At 32.0% G+C, this 20851-nt stretch overlaps 1 protein-coding gene across 1 annotated transcript; it reads left to right on the forward strand.

Annotated features, from left to right (window-relative positions):
- Nucleotides 1-9290: 9290 nt before the first annotated feature.
- Nucleotides 9291-20600, forward strand: LOC110097810 (homeobox protein knotted-1-like LET6). Its single transcript, XM_020824384.2, has 4 exons — nt 9291-9500; nt 9578-9830; nt 19584-19825; nt 20397-20600. Exons 1-4 carry the CDS (start codon nt 9291-9293, stop codon nt 20598-20600), a joined length of 909 nt encoding a protein of 302 aa, XP_020680043.1.
- The last annotated feature ends 251 nt before the right edge of the window (nt 20601-20851 follow it).

The following is a 20851-nucleotide window of genomic DNA, read 5'->3' on the forward strand; positions in this document are numbered from 1 at the left end:
GCCCCCGCAGAAGAATCAAAACCAAAGAAATAGTGAAGCTAGCTCCAAATTAACTGCAATAAGCCTGCAATCAACCCAAGACAAAAAATTGGGAAAACCCCCACGTGTTATCCCACCAGGAGTAGAGCAGTAATTAACCACCCTCAGAGAAACTACCAAACCCAACAGAGAGGTAGGAAATGAGAACAAAGCCTGGAAACACGTCCAAACACCATGCCAGCCGAGAAACCCAAAACACATTGATCAATTAACATAAGGCAAACCAATTCAATCCAAATTAATCAAACCTTGAAGCGGGTCAGTTGGCTGATTAAAAGATAAATCAGTAATATCATAAAAATTACTAACCAACTTGGCCAGAGCCTGAGCACATGTATTAGCCACACTAGACACATAAGAAAAAGAGCAATTGACAGAATCCATAATATCCATGATATTTCTACGAATATAAAACTAAGAAAAGAAATAATTGCTGCCATCCACCTCAAGCAACGAATTGAAATCAACATAAGGCATACTTTCTAGAATAATATTCTGGATATCCAAACCAGCATAGAGGGTTAAGCCATGAAGAATTGCAATTAAAAGGCTCCCAATCTTGTTGGTTTCCTTGGTTCTACCAGCAAAACCCAAGACAAAAGCACCATTATTATCTCTAATGACACCACCAACACACCAGATATTCCCCTCAAGAACACTGTCAAAGTTCATCTTAAAAAAAATTAACTTGAGGTTTCAGCCAGTAGATAATTCTGTGCACCGCAGAGGAATGATCCTCCTCCATCTTAATCCCAAAACCCTCAAGAGTATAGTGAACCTTGTCAAAATTCTTAAAAGAAAGTAATTGAGCAGAAAACAGAGCTTTCACCTTGTCCTTAACTTTGTGAATAATACACTGATGATCCATCATTTTACCATTAAAACGGGAGTCGTTTCTAACCAACCAAATTAACCAAACAATAAGAACAGGGACCACATTACGAATGTGGCCCTTCACTTTTACCAACCAACCCTCAAATAAATTTTGGACAGAAGTATAGGGACCAAGAAAGTTAAGATGAAATAAATCCTCAAACCCTTGATCGAAGATATGTTTTTATCATTAAACCCAAACAATTTCATAATATTGAAAATAAAATCCCAGCTAATATTGCTAGAAGCTTTGGAAAAGTCAAGTTTCAAAATGAGGTTATAACCATGCACTTTTAATTTTATATTATGGAGAAATTCATGAGCTAGAAGCACATTATGAGTTATACTTCTACATTTAACAAAACCCGGTTGATTCATCAAAATAATTTTTGTTAATAGTAAAGCCATTCTCGAGGCAAAGATTTTGGATAATATTTTATTAAAAGTGGAACAAAGACTTATTGGTCTAAAATCATTTCAATACTGAGGATTTTCACATTTAGGAATGAGATATATGAAAGTACTAGTAAAAAATTTAAGAATTATAAAACCCTTAAAATACCCCACAATAGCTTTGCACAGGTCAACCGTAATGTCCCAAAATTAAATTTGAAAGAATTATTTATTAATCATTTTAAGAATATACCAGAGCTTCTATAAAGCATCAATATAAATATTAATTAGATAAAACAGCTAAAATCATATACATTAAGATATTTTACAATTAATTCATCAAAATATAATTTATACTATTAAGGAGATCACTATAATCACTTATTTATCACAAGTTCCTAGCTACAAAAGAATAAAAAAAATGCATAACAAAACCTAAAGAATAACCTGAAGATCTTTATCAACCTCACTCTAACTAGTCCTAACCCATTTCCTGACCTGGAATTATTAAAATATACATAATGAGCTAAAAAGCCCAATAGAAAATTAAAACTCTATTACTATTTTCAATAAAAAGTAAAAGAATCAATATGTATGTTCCATTATAATCAATATCAATCATCACTTTATATAAGCAATAAAAATTTCTTAAAATTAATATGTTCAATGAAGTCAAAAGATATATGATAAATAGTCTTATAACCCAATGAATCATATGAGTATGCTATGATATGTTATATCAATATTAATGTCAGTGTGAGCTATCAATATGCCAATCACTTTAAAGCACTATCAATTAGTTTAATGTACTATTAGGTAAATATCATAATGAGTATAATTAGACAAAGCAATATAGTACATGCAACTTTAATGTAGTATTTTCTTACATCTGTTATATGTCATAATCATCAATCTGTCAATCTCATCTTATCTTTAATTTATTTCTATTAATTATTTATTTTTCACATGTGGTTTTAAATAGTTTTTTAAGAGTTGCCACCCTCTACCCGTTGGCGCGCGTAATTTAGTCAATCAATTATAGGCTATAGTTAGGATTAAACCACACTTTTTATTTTAAAAAAAGTCGCGGCCCACCCTCTTGCACATGATATTATATTTTAAGAGCCAACCCGTATTCAATATAGTGTTAATAGCCAATATTCCTTTCTTACATGCAAATATATCTCTTTTATATTACAATTTAATACAAAAAAAAGAGTATACAATGCATTTACTTCAAAAAAATCATAAATTCCTATATACTGTTTTATCTTAAATCAGTTTTTTATTTACTATTATACGCTTATTTATTTTATGTTGTTTACATTTGATTAAATTTTTTTGTTTCATACTTTGCAACCTCCTACCAATGTTTGTTCGAGAATGGAGAAAATGATTAACAAATTTTTCTGGGGGGCCACTAATAATAAATCTTGTATTAACTGGACTTCTTGGAAAAATCTGTGTGGTGTTTATAATGAAGGTTATTTGGGGTGTAAGTATATTTGTGACACTGCTCATGTTTTTTCCCATAAACTTTGGTTTGCTTTTAGATCTAATAACAGTTTATGGACTAATTTTATGAATGCTAAATATTGCAAGAATTTTAATCCTTTGGTTTGCCATTATAAAAGTTCTGACTCTCGGGTTTGGAAAAGGTTGTGTAAGATTAAGTGGGAGGCTGAGAACTACATTCAATGGGGTATTGGCTTTGGGGAGGTTGCTTTTTGGCAAGACAATTGGTTAGGCTCTGGTTCTATTGATAATTACCTTAACACTCATACTATTGTTAATACGAAAGTCAGTGAATTTTTTTACTATGGGGGTTGGAACATTCTTAAACTGAAGGAGGTTGTTCCTTTTGATATTATTGAAAAAATTAACAAATCCCCTTACATTTGCATGTTAAGGATAAAATTATTTTGAAGTTATCTTCCTCTGGTAAGTTTATTCCTAAGAAAGTTTGGGAGGAGATTAGATTTAAAGGTGGTGCTTCTATGACCTTTAAATCTCTTTGGCATAATACTATTCCTCTATCTTATTCCTTGTTGGCTTGGAGGTGCCTTAAAGGTTTTGTTCCTATTGATAATATTCTGTGGAAAAAAGGATTTATTATTGTTTTCAAATGTCAATGTTGTCTCAACATTGAAAGCTTACAACATGTTTTCGTGAATGGGTCAATTGCTAGTAAAGTCTGGTCTTACTTCTTTAATTTGGCTGGTATTGGTTTTTTTTAATGCTAATTTAGATTTGGTTGGTATTTTCAAAATTTGGTTTACTGATGCTAAAGGCCATATTAATAATATTCTTCCTATTGTGATTATTTGGTATCTTTGGATTAGTAGAAATGAGGCTAAACATTTGGGTATTAAGATGAACACTTACGATATTATATCCAAAGTGAGGTTTAAAATTCTACAGCTGAAAGCTGTCAATCTCATTTCTATTAAGCATTTTACTAACAGCCAGTCTTTGGCTGATCACTTTGGGATTCATAATGAGGGAATTAGAATGAACAGGGATTCTATTGTGAAGTGGCTTAAACCCTACGATCCCTATGTCAAATTGAACACTAATGGTTCTGTTCATGCTACTAAAGCTGGGATGGGTGGTATTATCAGGAACTCTCAATGCAATCCCATTGCTGTTTTCTCGGGTCCGCTCTCCAATTGCTCTGTTTTAACCTCTGAGCTCATCGGTTTGTACCAAGGCTTACAAATTTGTTTGAGGATGGGTTTACAGAATGTTAATATTGAGGTTGATTCTACCCTTGTTATTCACATTATTTCTAATAATGATGTTTGTTTCCCTCAGGATTTTTACACTATTAGAAAAATTAGAATGGCTCTCTCCTTACTTAATTTTACTATCTCCCATATTTATCGTGAAGGTAATGCATGTGCGGACTAGCTTGCTAACTTCGATGCTAATAGTGAGAATATTCTGGAACATTCTGTGTTTGAGATTCCTGTGCCTCTTAAAGGCATGATTATTCTTGATAAATCTGGTCTTCCTTACATTCGCCATAAGTAGCTTGATGTTTTTTATGTGTTTTCTGGTTTTGTCTGGGTTGGTTGATGGTGTTTTTGTTGATTTTCTGTTCTTCTTGCTGCTTGGGGATTTGTTGGTTGTCCAGGTTTCTGCTGGGGGCTCCTTTTTCTTCGACTGCTGTTTGGATATCTAGATCTCTTTAGTTTTTATCTGGGGGAGTTAGGGTTACAAAGAGATTTTGGGGGTTATGTGTTTTATTGATGGGTATATTTTTATTTGCTGCTATATGGAGTGGGTCATGTTTTGCTGGTGGTGGCTGAGTTTTTTGTGGTGTTTCTTTAGCAGCGCCTGTCTTCCTGCTAATAAGGCTGTGTGACGGATTGGTGGTGTTAATATGTTTTGTTTTTCTTCTGCTATTAAGATTGGTTTTGAGATTATCTGGAAGTACAATTGCAATTATGATTATGTTTTATATGGGAATATCTGGAGGGATTGCTGGAATAGATGGAGTGTTGGGAAGAAGCTTGTTCATCTGGATGGTAGGCAGAGGAATTTCTACATTAGGAGTAAAAACTGGGCCATCAAGGCGACCTACGGGATTTTTAATTCTCTTAATTTTTATATTACTAATATCCTTTTTGGGAGTCATTCTTGCAGGAATTTTGTTAATTCGATCTTAGGGGTCTTCATTGTCCACAAGGTACTCTTAGTATTTGCTTTATATTTCTATTTCTTGGGGTTTCTGTTTTTTTGCAGGAAGACTGAGCTGATCAAGACAAATCTATTCTTCCTTTTTTGGGTGCTGCCTCCTGATCACATCCCTATGCTTTATTTTCACATTTTTTGTACTCGTAGGGTAAGGAACTTCTGGCTCTTAGGATTTTTTGACTTTTTTTTTTCCTGTAGCTCTTTTGAGGATTAGCGAGTTGGAGGATCCTTTTAAGGATCTTGTAACCATTTTTTGAGATTAACGCGTAGGCCCCTACTGCGGGTTTTAACTAAAAAAAAAACTATTGTATATTGTTCTCTACAGTTATTATACTTGATCACTTATTTAGTCAAAATAAAAATTATAATAAAAAATTATATAAAATTAGAATAATAATCAAACCTTAGATTATAGTTTGAATAAACATTGCATAATAATTTATAATTTGAAAAACTTAATAATTAACTAATCTAGATCATTTAAGTTATTAACTTAATTTTGAATTTAGAAATTATATATTAACTTATATTAACAACTTGTTTGAAAATAAATAAATAAGTTTAAGGATTAAACATGAATATTTTAAGTTAGAAGAATCATAAGTTAAACTTAAAATTGTAACCAGTAATTATATTTAATCCTTACATCAATTCAATTGGGCTACAAGGAGGAAAAAAAAAATGATATTCAAAATCATTAAGTATGTTCTTCATAAAATAGTAAAGAGAAGAGAGATGTGAGAAATTAAAAATAAAAATGATACAAAATAATGAAAATGAGTACATTAAAAAATTGATATTAGTTGTAGCTTAATTTTAATTGCATCTTACTACTTAAAAAAAAAAAAAAAGATAAAATAAATAGTCTAGTACATGTGATATTGTACTTATGAATTTTCTATTTAACTATGCATATAATCCCTAGATTGCATTATTTATTCTACATTCAAAAGTCAATTATACATTTTTATAAATAGTGAATAAATTTAAAACAAGCAATAACAAGGTTAACTGATAGGGATGATTGTTATGTCTTTTCAAATTAGAATTATAACTTATTTATTTCGAATTACTTAGAGACTGTGCTATATTATTATATATTTTAATAATTTTAAATAATCAATTTTTACTTTGGATATTAAAGTGATCAATGAGTGAATATAAGTGTTGCTTAAGGATAAGCAAAAGTTTAAGCTGAGAGGAGTTTGATCAGTTTAAATTGTGTATTATTTTAGTTATGTAAATTTCGATAAAAATGTATTATTGAAGTTCTGTTTTGTATAGATCGAAATTGTACAGTAAAAAGCCAAAAAAAAAAATCATAGATAACGCTGCAGCACCTTATCGATCGATCAACATCGAAGCGCCAATTTCAATGTGGTGACACCGAGTTTCTCTGTTTACAAGCATCGCAGAATCATAAATGTCAACATCACAATGCATCACAGTGCTGATATGCCCAAAATTAGCACTACAACATTGGGTGTCTTAGGAAAATCCATGTAGGAACGCCAACATTTCAAACGCCACAGTGCCAGAATGATTTTTCAAGCGTCACAACGCTCACTTTTTATGGCGTCATGGAGGTGCAATTATAACTTCTGAGAACTATGTCGATTTAGCAAAAAAGATGTGTTAATTCTTGCAGTAACCATGCCACACCATTTTGCGCTACATCGGAGCCAACATTACAATGATGAGGAGTTAGCTCATTTTTCGTCGTCGCAATGACACTTCATCCAGTGCCGCGGCGCTTGAGTTTTAATTTTGTACTTATCATAAATAGTTTTAGTTATATTATTTTGAGAGTTCAGCCCCCTTGAGAAAATATTTAATCACTTTCAATGTGTTATCTTTAGTGCCCCATAAGAATAAAGTTTAAAAGTGGCTAGGAATTCGAAAGTGTAAAATATAATCTTTGGGGGAGTTTAGCTTATGTTTGCAAAAGCAACATTGTATGTGGTAAAAAGAGCATAGAGAATATATTTTCACCTTTTAGGCAGATGATGTATGTGCATTTGCTTGTTATTTCTTTTATATCTGTCATGTTCTCTTATTTTAGGCAGATGATGTAAAGCTCATATTATGTAATAATATAGACTCTTATTATTTAATGAAAGCATTAATGTTTTCAATATCTTTCATTCTTTATTTAATGCATATAATGATCATGTTTAAATTTAAAACATAACGTGGTGTATGGTCTTGACGGTGGAATGCAAGAACAATTAGGAATATTGACATGCCTAGACATATGATGTTTGAAAATTCTAGGTTTTATGGAGATTTAAAATTGGAGAAACATTAGTAATATTTCTTTTGACTCTTACAAGCTCGACAAAAAATTTAGGGATGCACATGCTCTTTATCCACATCTACAATTAAGAGTCTCATCAGAAATATTATGTAATTTACATGCATCAATGCAAAACACATTATCTCATTAATATCAACCATTTCTACTTATGTTTTCATTTAATGGCAAGAACTCAAAAATCTCAAATTTCATTTCATTATGATAAATTCATGCAATTAGAGTAAATTGTAGTAGTAGTTTGTCACAATTTAATAGAACACTTCATCGTGGTTTCAACACTCTTTTTTACCACTTTATTATTTGATTTGTCACGTATATTTGTATAAAAATGAATAGGTTTTTATAAATTTCATAAATAAAAAAAAATGAAGCATATATCAAATTCAACAAGCTTCATATTAAATTATCATTAACCTCTCGCCGCCCCCCATCAGTTGCCAAACACCAGTAACAATAAATTCTAAAACAAGATGATAGAACCTCCATCTAAGCTGCAATAGACTAACCATGCATTAATTCAAGTATCATAGCAAAACAGAAACCATAATCCGGCCTGATTTCAAAACAAAGAAGATTAAGTTTTGCTAACATTTTTAAAATTTCTATAAATATATAATGAGATATTAAAATAACTCATATATTTAATAAAATATAATATTTTATTATTTAACACTAAATTAAGGCCATTCCCAAATAAATGAAATAAAGGCATAATAATGACAGCATGAATCTTCCTCCCTTTCTCTCACCTCAGATTGCAATCTCTGTAGTCCACTCCTTTGCTTCTCTCTCTCTCTCTTCCTCTCCTCATCCTTCTTCCTTTTTTTACCCCGCTAATTACTTTTTGTGCAGTGGCAGTGCAATAAACGAGGAGGCTGGATATGGTGCATTAATTATTCAATTTCATTACTTCCCTTTGGTTTTGGTTACATCGGGAAGGAAAGATCTCCCCTGCTCCAGTCAGTTCCCCCTTCTCCCCGCGTGCTCTTCTCTCTCTTCCACCCTTTCTCTCTCTATCTCCCTATTATTAATATTAACACTCCTTTAACTCCCGGAGAAAAGCGAGGAGATAGAAAGAGAGAGGAGATAGAGAGAGAACATCCACGAGGAAGACAGAGAAAGAGAGAGTAACACAGCACGTGAAGTGTGGGTTAATAATGGAATGGAGGGAACTGCAACTTGGGATTTCCTGTAAACAGCTGAAACAGTAGCTCCCTCTCTGCTACTTCAACCAGCTTAAAACCCGGGTGATAGCCAAAAAGGCAAAGCCTTTCTCTCTCTTACTTGATCAATAAAAATCATTTAAACGTGTAATAGATTTACGATTTATCATCAATAATGCCTTTTGGTCCGTTCTATAGTTCTAAAAAGTTTTCTAACATCAAATTTTCTTTTTTGCAATTAAAATATATAAATTTGCTTAATATATGATTCGGATTTTTTGTAAATTCTTGATGATTTAAATATAAAAAATATGTTATATTTAAACGCATCTCTCACTATATTTAAGTGCAAAGATCTTTGGGCTATTATTAAAGAATTTATTACATTAATTTTAAAAAAATTGTTTAATGTCCCATCACATTAATTTTAATCTAAAAAACTTGAAATAGTGTAAGGGATTGTAGCTTTATGATTGGTAACCTTAGCTCCTACCGTAAAAGTATGAGTTCGAAGAACTTAATTTTAAATATTTATATTAAATTTACTTTTTTTAATTATTGAAAAGCTCTAAATGTAAATTTTTTTCTCTAAAGAATACATAAAATTTGTACATATACACATACCTCCGGAGAAAGACATCAAGCAGACCGACAGAAATCACAGGGATGATGATGATATAAAGCTATTAACCTAAAAAGCAATCGCTCTGTTCTCCTACTCCATCCTCTCTCTCTGTCTCTCTCTCTCTCTCTCTCTCACGCACTCTATTATTCTTCCTCTACCTCTGCGCTTCCATCCGTAAGCAATGGAAAACTGGAGCGGGGGAAATAACCCTCTAATGATCATGCCTCTCCTCTCTTCCACCGCCGCTGGGGCCAACAACCCTCTCCTGCTCCACCCGCAACCACCACCTCCGCCGCCGGCCGACGCCTACGACACCACCCTCATCAAAGCCAAAATCATTTCTCACCCTCAATACCCCCGTCTCCTCTCCGCCTACGTTAACTTACACAAAGTAAACAAACTCTTCAATTCTTAATTCCTCACTACTCGAACCCTAATAAAAGAACAAAAAAAACCAATCTTTTGCAGGTGGGCGCTCCACCGGAGGTAGTTGCCAGACTTGAAGAAGCCTGCGCTTCTTCCTTAATATCCGGCGGCGGCGGGGGCGGCGGCGGAGGAGAAGACCCAGCGTTAGATCAGTTCATGGAAGCTTATTGTGAGATGTTGACTAAGTATGAGCAAGAGCTTTCAAAGCCTTTTAAAGAAGCTATGTTGTTTTTATCTCGCATTGATTCGCAGTTTAAGTCGCTCTCGCTTTCTTTGCCTCCTGCTCCTTCTCAAGGTCTCATTCTCTCTCTCTCTCTCTCTCTTTCTCTTTCTCTTGCATTTTATCTTGTCTGGTAATTAGTTCAAGTACATGTGCATGCAGTAGGCTCGCTTTCTGGAGTTCGTTGTATTGTTTATTAGTGGGAGTTAAAAAAAGGTTTGTTTGGTGATTATTATATAATTAAGCAGCTTTGGATGATCGATCTATGCGGTTTATAGTTTTGTTTTGGTTTGATAAGACGTATGACTTAGCGAAATGGTTGCCAGTTTTTATTTATTTTTCTTCGTTTTCTGGTTATGGAAACGTTAGAAGTTGGTGGTCTTCTCGAAACTTTAATAGTTCTATTTCGTTGTGAGAAATGAGGAGGAAAGAGTGTTAAGTATTGAAGGTTTTTTTGGATCTTTTCTTAATGTTCTTTCTTTGGCTGGTTGGAAAATGTGTTTTTTTTTTTTAAATTTTATTCTCTTGGATGTCTTGCTAGCGATAGTAGCAGTGAAGATCTTAGTTGTATGTTGGTTATTTTTTATTTTTATTTTTATTTTTGGTTGTTTTTATATGGGATTTGGGTGTTATTTATCTCCATTAATTGTTTGTTTGCTTAGGTTTGGATCTCATTGAAGCTTTGTAGATTGCTCTCTGAATTATCTTTAAGCAAAGCAAAGCTAAATTTCATAAAGAAGTTTCGATTTGCAAGCCTATTGGGTATTTAAAAAGAATTTTGTTTGACTAAAGCTTTGTTTGGCATGGCTTTCTCATTCTCTTAATTCAAAAATTTTACTAAAATGCTGCTTTAAGTGTCTCAAACGAAGCCTAAGTTTCACTAATCTGACTTCTTAAGAAAGATTAATTATCTCAGTAAGTTTTGTGAATGTTGTTGTAGAGATTAAGTCTCATTTGTTTTGGTTTTTTGGTCATTTAGAAAAATTAATCATCTCAGTAAGCTATTGGTAAATTTTTTTAAAAAGCTTTGGTACAGATATGCATTTTGTTTTATTCTACCTTTATCTGTAGGATTTTCTTTTTCTCTGTGATATCCTATCAATTGTATGACTGACATATTTTGTTGGCATTACTAATTTTATCTGTAAAATTACCTTTCATAATTATTTGCATAGCGTAGTTTATTTGTATTTTCTGGTTAGATCTCTTATTATATGTTCAACAGATTCTTCTTCTAATCGCTGATAAGACCTTCTAACAATGCTTGTTTAGTTTTAATGGCTTTTTAGGGTTTCACTAACTCTAAAAGGATTTTTTTTTTTGCTCTTTTTGTTTTTCTACTTGTGCTAATTTTATATTAAAGAGTTCATTTTAGGGTTTATCAGCTGCAGAAAATTATCTTACAGAGTTCATTTCAATTTCTAGCACTTTATATTTTCATTCCTTCCATGCTAATTTTCTTAATGCAGGGTGATTATCATTAAATAAATGGTAATTACAAAAGGAGGCAACACGCCAATTGAAATGAGGAGAAAGAAGCTAAAGAGTAATAATTAAATTTTTTTTTATTCAATTTCCTTGTCAGATGCATTACAAGGATCATTGAATTTAGTTTGTGGATAATTTATAGAAATTCAATTCATATACTTTTCCTTTCTTTTTCCTCTTGACATGACATTTTATGGGATGGTTGAATGAAGTATGAATTTTGAAAAATGTAGGTGTATCATAAGTTGATAAGTTGATTTGAGGCACAATAGTATCGGGTAATGTCGTTAGGGTTAGAGTAGATTGATGTTGCATCCATTTGAACATGAGACATGCTTATTATTGAAAATATTGGACATGGACATATTTTTTATTGGACATTATAATTTTAAAGTATTAAAAATAAAAAAGTATTGTATGGTCATGCACAATTTAAGTAAATCATTAAATGAAATAAATTTTAATATTATCATAACATGACAAAACAAGATAATTAATTTAAAATTAAAATAAGTAAAAAAAAAATCATGTGCATTTTATTAACATTAAAAAAATGATAAATGACCTAATAAAAATAAGGTGATAAGTGAGTTATAAGGGCTTGTGAGTCTTGTATGGAAGCAATTGAAAAATATAGAATTGGGGCATGATCAATTAGGAATTTAAGTCTTTAAATTTAGTTGGTTGAGGGCATGCTTATTTGATATATCAGAGATGCATGTTTTTTTTTAATTGAACTTAAAGATGACATGTAACAGGATATTAGAGCTATCTGCATATTTGTTTTTTTTTGATAAAACCAACTGAGGGGCTTATGCCTAAAAAAAAGAGGTTATAAGGTGGGGACCTTGAGCCATTACTATTCAAAGATCTATAATCAAAGCGAAAAAAGAAACCTAATAACTTCAGGTCCCAACTAAATTACAATGAAGAATAAAAAGAAAATAACAAGAAAGAGCAAAAGGCACCAGCAATGAAAGCCATCTTACACAGAGCAGGGAAAGCCAAAAAAATAACAGAACAGCCCCAACCAAACAAAGGGGACTAACCAATAGAAGAATACTAATGACCATTAGAATGACTACTGCCAACAGAAACCTTGAAACCTTTTGTTTTTAATCTTCTTACCTTTTTTGTTAGAAAATGTAGTGAATCCCTCAATAATCACTTGCACAACGTTTAAATTACTATCTTCCATCAAAACATAAGAGATACCATCATTTTTCCTCCCATCACCCTAGTGATCACCTAATTGAGAGCAAATCCAATCCGAGTAAACAATAGGATTATATAATTCAAGTTCAACAAATGCTTCCCGCCATCTAGATGAAATCGGTATGTTAATTATAGGCACCTTGTTCGAGACATCCAAATAATTATTGAAAATTGCATGATCACATACACAGAGGCAAGAAACCCCTCACCAATGTCACCAGAGGTCACATTCTCTAAATTTTAATTAGGGGATAAAGTTATTTGATTCTCACACCATCTAGAAGAAGGGTCTAAGTTTGCCATAAAATTAATCTCACCCTCACTAACCACAAAATCGTTAGTATTATTTGGAGATGGAAAAATTTCATGAGAGTCAATATTATTGTTACCATTATTATTTTTCTCAATAGGCATAGCATCCATAGTAATAATAGTAGAAAAATTATTTTTATTAGTCTGTGAATCCCTACTTAAATGAGGATTAAGGATGTTACACTCATTGTTTATGTGTCCCAACGACTTTTAGTGATCACAATAATGAGAAAATACCTCCATCTCTACATGTTGAATATAACTGAATTTTTTAGGCCTCAACCTAATTGAAGCTGTATATCTCTTAGTTTTGACTAACTCGACTAACACACGAGTGATCGAGGGACGAGACCCAATAGAAGTAGCGTTATCAGTTTTAAGAGGGCAACCAAACAAGGAGCCCAAGTCGTGTAATATACGGGGAGATAAAAAATAGGGCCTAATGTTAGGGAAAGAAATCAAAATGAGGATAATGGGGGAATCCACTAGAGTGTCAAAAAACAGAGATCATTTGGTCAGCTTTATATAACAATTGAAAACAAAGTAAGATCTATGGGCAAAAACTTTAATGCTTTTGCATCATGATAGGATTACAGATTGCAAAGACCACATGTATGTTTTCAATCTTTATTTCAATATTTGAGGGCCTGATATTTGTGATGATATTAGTGATTGCTTTAATAAAGAATTAGGCTCCATGACTTCTATTTGCATTAGCTCATTTTTTGAAATCTATCATTCTTATCTTTTATTTAAATTCCCAATTTTTATATTTTATGAGAGATATAACAATTTGGTAAATTTATCAAATGGCTTTAAAGTATTTATACATTTTTTTCCTTTTTTTTTACAAAATTATGCATTACATTTAATAAATTGATAAATTTTAGTTCTAAATGGAAAATAGAAATGAAAAAATTATAATTTAAATGAAATTAAGGCTTTAAAAAAAATGTTTGAGTTGTTATTTGTTTCTTTTCAAGCATTTTTAATAGTATTTCATTTTGGTTAAAATAATTTCGTCTATGCTTTTTTTTTTTTAATTTTAATATTGTCATAATGGTAGAAAGCTCATATCATTGAAGTCACTAAATGATATTTTCTATTTCTCCATCATCAAGCCTTTTTGGTAGTGTCTATGATTTTTGGCATCAACTTTATAATAAATATTTTCTTACAATTTCTAGAAATGAATTTCTACTTAATCCATTTAAAGTTAATTCAAACAATTAGGCATAGCATTGCATCTTCTACTTTATGTGTACTTGCCTAATTCATTTTAAGGCTTTTTTACTATATGAACTTCAATAATTTCAACATAGCCTACCATATCTCTAATATAATTATTCCACAAGCTATCTATTTTACTTTCAATACATCGACCTTAACATAGTGACAATTAATCATTCATTTGATTCATGTAATCCTCTCGATGATCAATTGTATTATTTGACATAGTTTTATTAGGAAGAAAATGCTTCAATTGATTCAATTACTTGTTTATTACTCCCTTTTTAGATGGTTTTCATTGTAGTAAATGCTACAATGATTGTAAGCCACCTATAAGCCACACGTACAACTAACATGAATATAAGTTCTCTAACTATGGATATTCATTTAATCATTCAAACAACTATAATTATAAGTCCTCTAATTATGGATAGTCTTGAAGCTCTTGTGTTTTAGTTCTACTTTTATTATAATAATTCAAAACTTGCTAAAACAATCAATATGGTTTTATTCATTTGATTTCTTGCTATGTTAATTGGAATTTCCTTATAATAACTTTTGAGACGACGATCATGCTTATTCCTAGATCGGTGGACTTGCATTAGACAATGAATGATTTACTATATAGATTGGAAAGCTTGATTACATGTAAATTCTAGTGAGTTCTTGCTGTTCAATTATTTCATGTTACTGTACTAGGCATTTATAAATTAATTTTATAGTTTTATGCGAATATAATGACCAAAAGTTCAACATTTGCCAAATTGTTCGTTGAACATTGTCGTTTTCTAACATAATGTTAGAAAGCATTGAAGATGTTGACATGTTGATTTATATGTTATGCAAAATTTTAATTTAAAGAAGTTATTTAAATCAATATTTTGAATTGTATTCTTAAAAATTATCCTCGAGAAAAATCATTCAAATTATATTAAGAGGAGTTTGAATATAATCACAATGTTAATTTTTATCTATGGCTTTATAATTTGATAATGCTAATCTGAACTCTAATTTAGAAAATTAAAACATTATTTTTTATTGTTTTTTTAATGTAAAATTAAATGTAGAGGCCTTGGGTTAAGGCCAAACTGTTGATATAGATGCATTAATATTATTTGAGATGGGACTAGACTTATTAAGCAAATATGCCTTAAATATCACTTATTTTCTAAGTAATTTTTTCATTGATCATCAGTCACCATCAAAAGCTAAACCATGTGATGTTTGAGCATTACTTAAAAATGAATTAAGTAGAGGTCACCCTATATTGTATTTCACTTAATCATGCTAGGTGTAATAACTTGTGAGCTAGCATGGTAAAGGAGTTTCTAGGAACTTGTTAGGCTCAAGGAGCTAGCAACTTGGAAAAATTCCTATGAGAGTCGTAGGCTTTTTCTATCATGGGAGATCTTGTGGCTACTGCAACTAAAATGAGTGATCATCCTTAAAAATTATAAGATACTTTGCATGAGGGATCTCAATCCGTTGAGAATCCTTCGAATAACCATCATTGCATATAGACATGCTTATAGCTATTGAAAATAAAATGAGTGATCATCCTTAAGAATTATAAGATACTTTACTTGAGTGGTCTCAATCCGTTGAGAATCCTTCGAATAACCATTATATCCTTTAGACATGTTTATAACTTTGCTTGTGCCATAGTCATCTCTTTTAATACTGAGGCGCAACTTTGATTGTGTTCTATGTTCTAACTTCATTATGTCCTTGTATGTGCTACAACTGCACTTGCATTATATCCAACTCCTAGATTGGAATATCATTTTTTGTTATGCTCGACTCCATGTAAAGTGTTGCAACCTTGCGTGTAATATAACTACTCTTTTAAGATTTGCTCTAAACCTCTGTCTCCTTTGTCACTAGTGAACTAGCTTTTGTTTCCTCTTGACTTATGTTTGTAAGATGTTTGCTACAACCTTACTAGTACCACATTTATCTCATTTTATGCTAGTGTTCCCCCCCCCCCCCCCCCCATCTAAAGGTTATAAGATTCCATTCAACCATGAAGTGAAATTGCAAGAAGATTTATGTTCACTTGAAGGCAACAACTTAATAAAACTAGAACATTTCTACCACACAAGAAAGCAAGAGGCCTTCAACATCAAGCACATGCATTGAAGTCTTAGGGTCTGTTTGTGATGACTTTATGATTGCTTTGCTTTTTAGACCGCCTCCACAATTCCATTTTGCTATTATCTTCTTTCTTCTTGTTACGTTTCAAAAAGATTTTTTATGGGAAGTTGCTTTTTTGCAATCTGATCACTAATGTGTAAGAGATACAAAAAAAATATTGTCTAACTTTAAAAAAAATATCATATTTATAATATCTACAAAAAATTTTAAAATAGTATTTTTTCCAATAGTTTCACAATCATCTTTATAAAAAGCTACAACAACAACAACAACAACAACAACAACAACAACATCATCATCAAGCCTTTGTCCCACTACGTGGGGTCGGCTGTATGAATCTTTTTTCCCTATTGTGTCTTATTAAAAGTCAAAATCTCATTTAATTCTAATAAAGAAAGATCATTTTTAATATTTTCTAACCAAGTCTTTTTTGGTCTACCTCTACCTTTCTTAATATAAGTCGAGTCTAATACCTCTACTTTCATAACCAGGTCATCGGAAGGTGAGCATCCTCATCTCTGTAACACTTAATATAGTATTATGCTTCTCTTTTAATGGCCAACATTCTGCACCATAAAGCACTGCAGGTCTCACCACCATCTTATTAATGTTTTGATCGCCCAAAGTCACAATCCCTTCACTAGGTCTATTACTATTGAAATTACACTCCGTGTTCTGGTTTAAATATTCTCAAGCGAAAACATTTAGACTCTAGGGTTGACCTCCATAATTCAAGTTTACCATCAACTCCCTCTATAGTCTTATCAACGAGAAGAATATCATAAGCAAAAAGCATACACCAAGTGAGAACATCCATAACTAAAGCAAAAAGATATGGGCTTAAGGCTGATCCTTGATGTAATCCAACCAAAATAAGAAAATACTTGGTCAAACTATAGACATAAAAAGCAACAATTGACCCTTCTTCTTTTAGTCATAAACTATAGACTTGCTTGTATTGGAATCTTTCTTGCATCGTGACCATCTCTTTCAAGAGGCATGATTGACCTTTGAGCATGCATTAGCCCTTTCCATTGCAAACATGAATAATGTTCTTGAATCTTGATCACCCCTAGCTTTATATTCTTTAATTTCTCATGGTGCATCTTTCACTAGAGGTTGACAACTCTTGTACCCTTTTTTATTAAATAGAGGTTGTTGCTTACTTCATTAGTTATGTTTTTTTTTTTTTCCTTTCAAGGGCTTTCACCACAATAAGTCTTGTCTCTTGCTTTCTGTTATATATAATTGATTGCGTGTATTCTATTACAAATATCTACTGCGATAAATGCTGTCTATGAATCCACCAAATTTTCTTCTCGCACATAACATTTAATGCATGACTTCCTATTTTAGGCAATACAGTAGTTGTATGTTTGGTTAAGGTTTAAATAAGTTTTGCCCTTGCATATACATCCCAAGGAATGTATGTGAATTCTTTTATTGCATAGCAACTTTGTGTAATTGACCAAAGACATGATTGATTAAAATGACTAATTGTTCCTTGTATTTTGTTAATGAAAATTTCTTTTAAAATATCCTTTTGTTTTAATCTATCAGCTCCTGATCTTTGAAAACTGAGAGCTTGGTTTTCCTTGCTCAATTGCCTTGCATGTGGGTTGTTTCTAGTTTTGCTATCAAGAATGGACAATGTAATCAATTATTTCACTCATGAATCTTGTTGTTTTATTCTGCTTGAAATCCAACTAAATTTTGTATTGTAGATGAATTTAATTTTCATTGTAGTGCCTTACAATTGGGATATCATATGTGATGACATGATTAAACAACCTCTTATATTGAAAACTTTATTGGCATGATAATAATTGTTGGTGATTGTTCTTCATTCTAGTGATGATGAAACAATATGATACCAATTATTTTGTTGAGACAAAGTTAAGCAAAGTTATGATAATGCTTCTCCTTCATGATGGTTTATAGCGATGATAAGTTCTACATTATAGTGGGGATATTTGAATTAATGTTAGAGCTGAGCTCAGTGTGTGTGTGTGTGAGGCTAAGTCATAAGATCTAGCATTCTTCTTTAGTGATGCCGAGCATTTTAGTCATAGTATTCCTTAGGGGTAGTTTATTTAAGTTTGTTACAAGTTTACTATTAGTTTCTAGAATGTTCTTAAAAATGCTCCTTAGGATTAACTTATTACAAGTTTCTAGAATATTCTTATTCGCCTATAAATAGGTAAGTATTGTAGAAAGAATGATCATATGATGAATATTATCCTTTTTTGAAACATTTTTTTATCTTTGTTCCTTGGATTGAGATTGCCTTCTTGCTAATCCGATTCTTCTGATGATCACAACATCATTTAGTGACCTCATGACTCGAAAGTTCTTAGGTGAGTGCTCTTTTTGATGGCACGAAGCAAGTTTGCAACCATGTTTTGTTATTACTTTGATGGGTTTCAATGTTAAAATGTTGAAGATGATGCGATGATCTAAAGTTTTATGATATTACTTTGATATGGGATTTTGTTAAAAAATTGCATTAGTTGGAGACATAAATATGCAACCTTGGAAACAAGTTGATTAATTGTATGTGCAAGAACCAATATAAAAGGAGAGTAAAAAATGAGTCTATGTAAGTTGGATGTTATTTCTCATTGCAGCTTCCTTTGCTTATTAAAACCAGATACATATTACAGGCACTAAATCTCATATTTGCAGATGATATAGGATAAATATCATGAGTAGGTGATCTTCATTGTATAAAGCTTGTTCTATCCTTTGAAAATTAGATAGCCGTATATATTGAACTCTGGTTTGACCTGCAATTCTTGGTTGCCAACAGCCATACAGTTCTTTAAAAGTTAGTTTGCTTACTGTTTGTTTTGACTTCTGACGACTCATACTATTAGTATATTAAAATATAACGTGTTTATTATGAGACTATTTTGGCATTTTATGTTATTTTTCTTCCCCTTGTCATGCATTTCTAACATATATGAAGGTGTAGCTAAGGAAAAAAATCAACTTTCTGGATGACTTAGACTTCGTTTGAAATAGCTTTTTTTACTGTTTCTTAAAGCAGCTTTCTAGTACAAAAATTAAAATATTTGTACTAAAAAGCTGTTTTAAGAAGGAATAAAAAGCCGTCTAAACGAAGCCTTAGTTTCTTCGTTACAAAAATTTTAGCGGATAATGCAGGAAGGTGCAACATGTGTGCCTGTTGCTTGTGGAAACAATTATCAGATAATATGTTCTTAATCTTAATATTTAGCGTTGGTGATAACAACTCATCAACTATGTTATACTAAATTACACTCATTGGTTCAGCCACCAAGTTATAACAATCTCCAGCTCTATACTTCTACGGAAATATGCATATAAATGTTCTTATTTTCTCTTCAATGAGTTTCTGTTTGCCAAGTTTATTACTCTTATGACTGCATAATGCATTCCCAACCCCAGTGTGTGCTGACCTAGAGAAAAACGGTTCGTCTGAGGATGATATCGACTTGTGTGATAACTATGTCGACCCTGAAGCCGGCGACCGTGAACTCAAAGGCCAGCTCCTTCGCAAATACAGTGGTTACTTGGGAAGTCTGAAGCAGGAGTTCCTCAAAAAGAGGAAGAAAGGAAAGCTCCCCAAGGAAGCCAGGCAACAACTGCTTGACTGGTGGACTCGCCACTACAAATGGCCATATCCTTCAGTATGCATTCATCATTTGAATCTCTCTTAAGGGTTTTCCTTGTTGGATATTTCCTTTTTATTATATTCAACGTAATCTTGTTAAAGTTTTTTTTTTAATTTTTGGAAAGAAATATGGTATTTTTATTCAAAATATTGTCTACAAATAAGTGAATTCACAACGTAATGACACTGCAATAATTTGTAGTAATAACGATTACATTATTAGTTACATTTGTTTAAAGAGTGGGTAAAAAATGTCTTTTAAGCTATAAACTTCTTTTATTTTAAGTTATATTTTTTAAAGAATGAATATTGATGGTGGATTTAGAAGTATTTGCAATTGAAGATGATAATTTACTCATTTTTTAAATTATTATTCAAATTGTCAGGCATACCATTAATCATCACATTTATAAATTTATTAAGTGTGGTTAAAGATATTATTTTTATTTCTGTTTTAAAAAAACATGATTATATAACTAAAAATTATTGTTTAATCACGTTTTGTTTTAGATTATAGATCAAATTTATTGTAGTCAGTTAACTCTCCACTCCAAGATCTCTTTTACAATGAGCTGTGACCACTGCAGGAATCTCAGAAGCTAGCACTTGCTGAGTCCACAGGCCTTGATCAAAAACAGATAAACAACTGGTTCATCAACCAGCGAAAGCGTCACTGGAAGCCATCGGAGGAGATGCAGTTTGTTGTAATGGATGCAGCTCATCCACATTATTTCATGGATGGCGGCCTCGCCGGTAATCCATTCGCCATAGACTGCACGCCTCTACTTTGAAATGCATTTATATATATTGTAGAATTCGAACTCCTTTAGCCTGCTTTATTAGCTTGAAGGTGCTTCTCAGCAATGTGTGTACTAAGTAGAACTTCAGTATCTTGAATGCTTAGTAATGAGATGGTGATGGTTTTAGTTTGGTAGTTTTGCTTAAATATTTTTTCATGGCGGTTTGTGTTGCTACTTATTGATAATGGTAAATAAACGCTCTCTACGTGTTGCATAATGATAGTGTGTAATATTAGGTTTTC

This window comes from Dendrobium catenatum, unplaced genomic scaffold (genome assembly GCF_001605985.2).
Source record: "Dendrobium catenatum unplaced genomic scaffold, ASM160598v2 fragScaff_scaffold_847, whole genome shotgun sequence".
NCBI lineage: Eukaryota > Viridiplantae > Streptophyta > Magnoliopsida > Asparagales > Orchidaceae > Dendrobium > Dendrobium catenatum.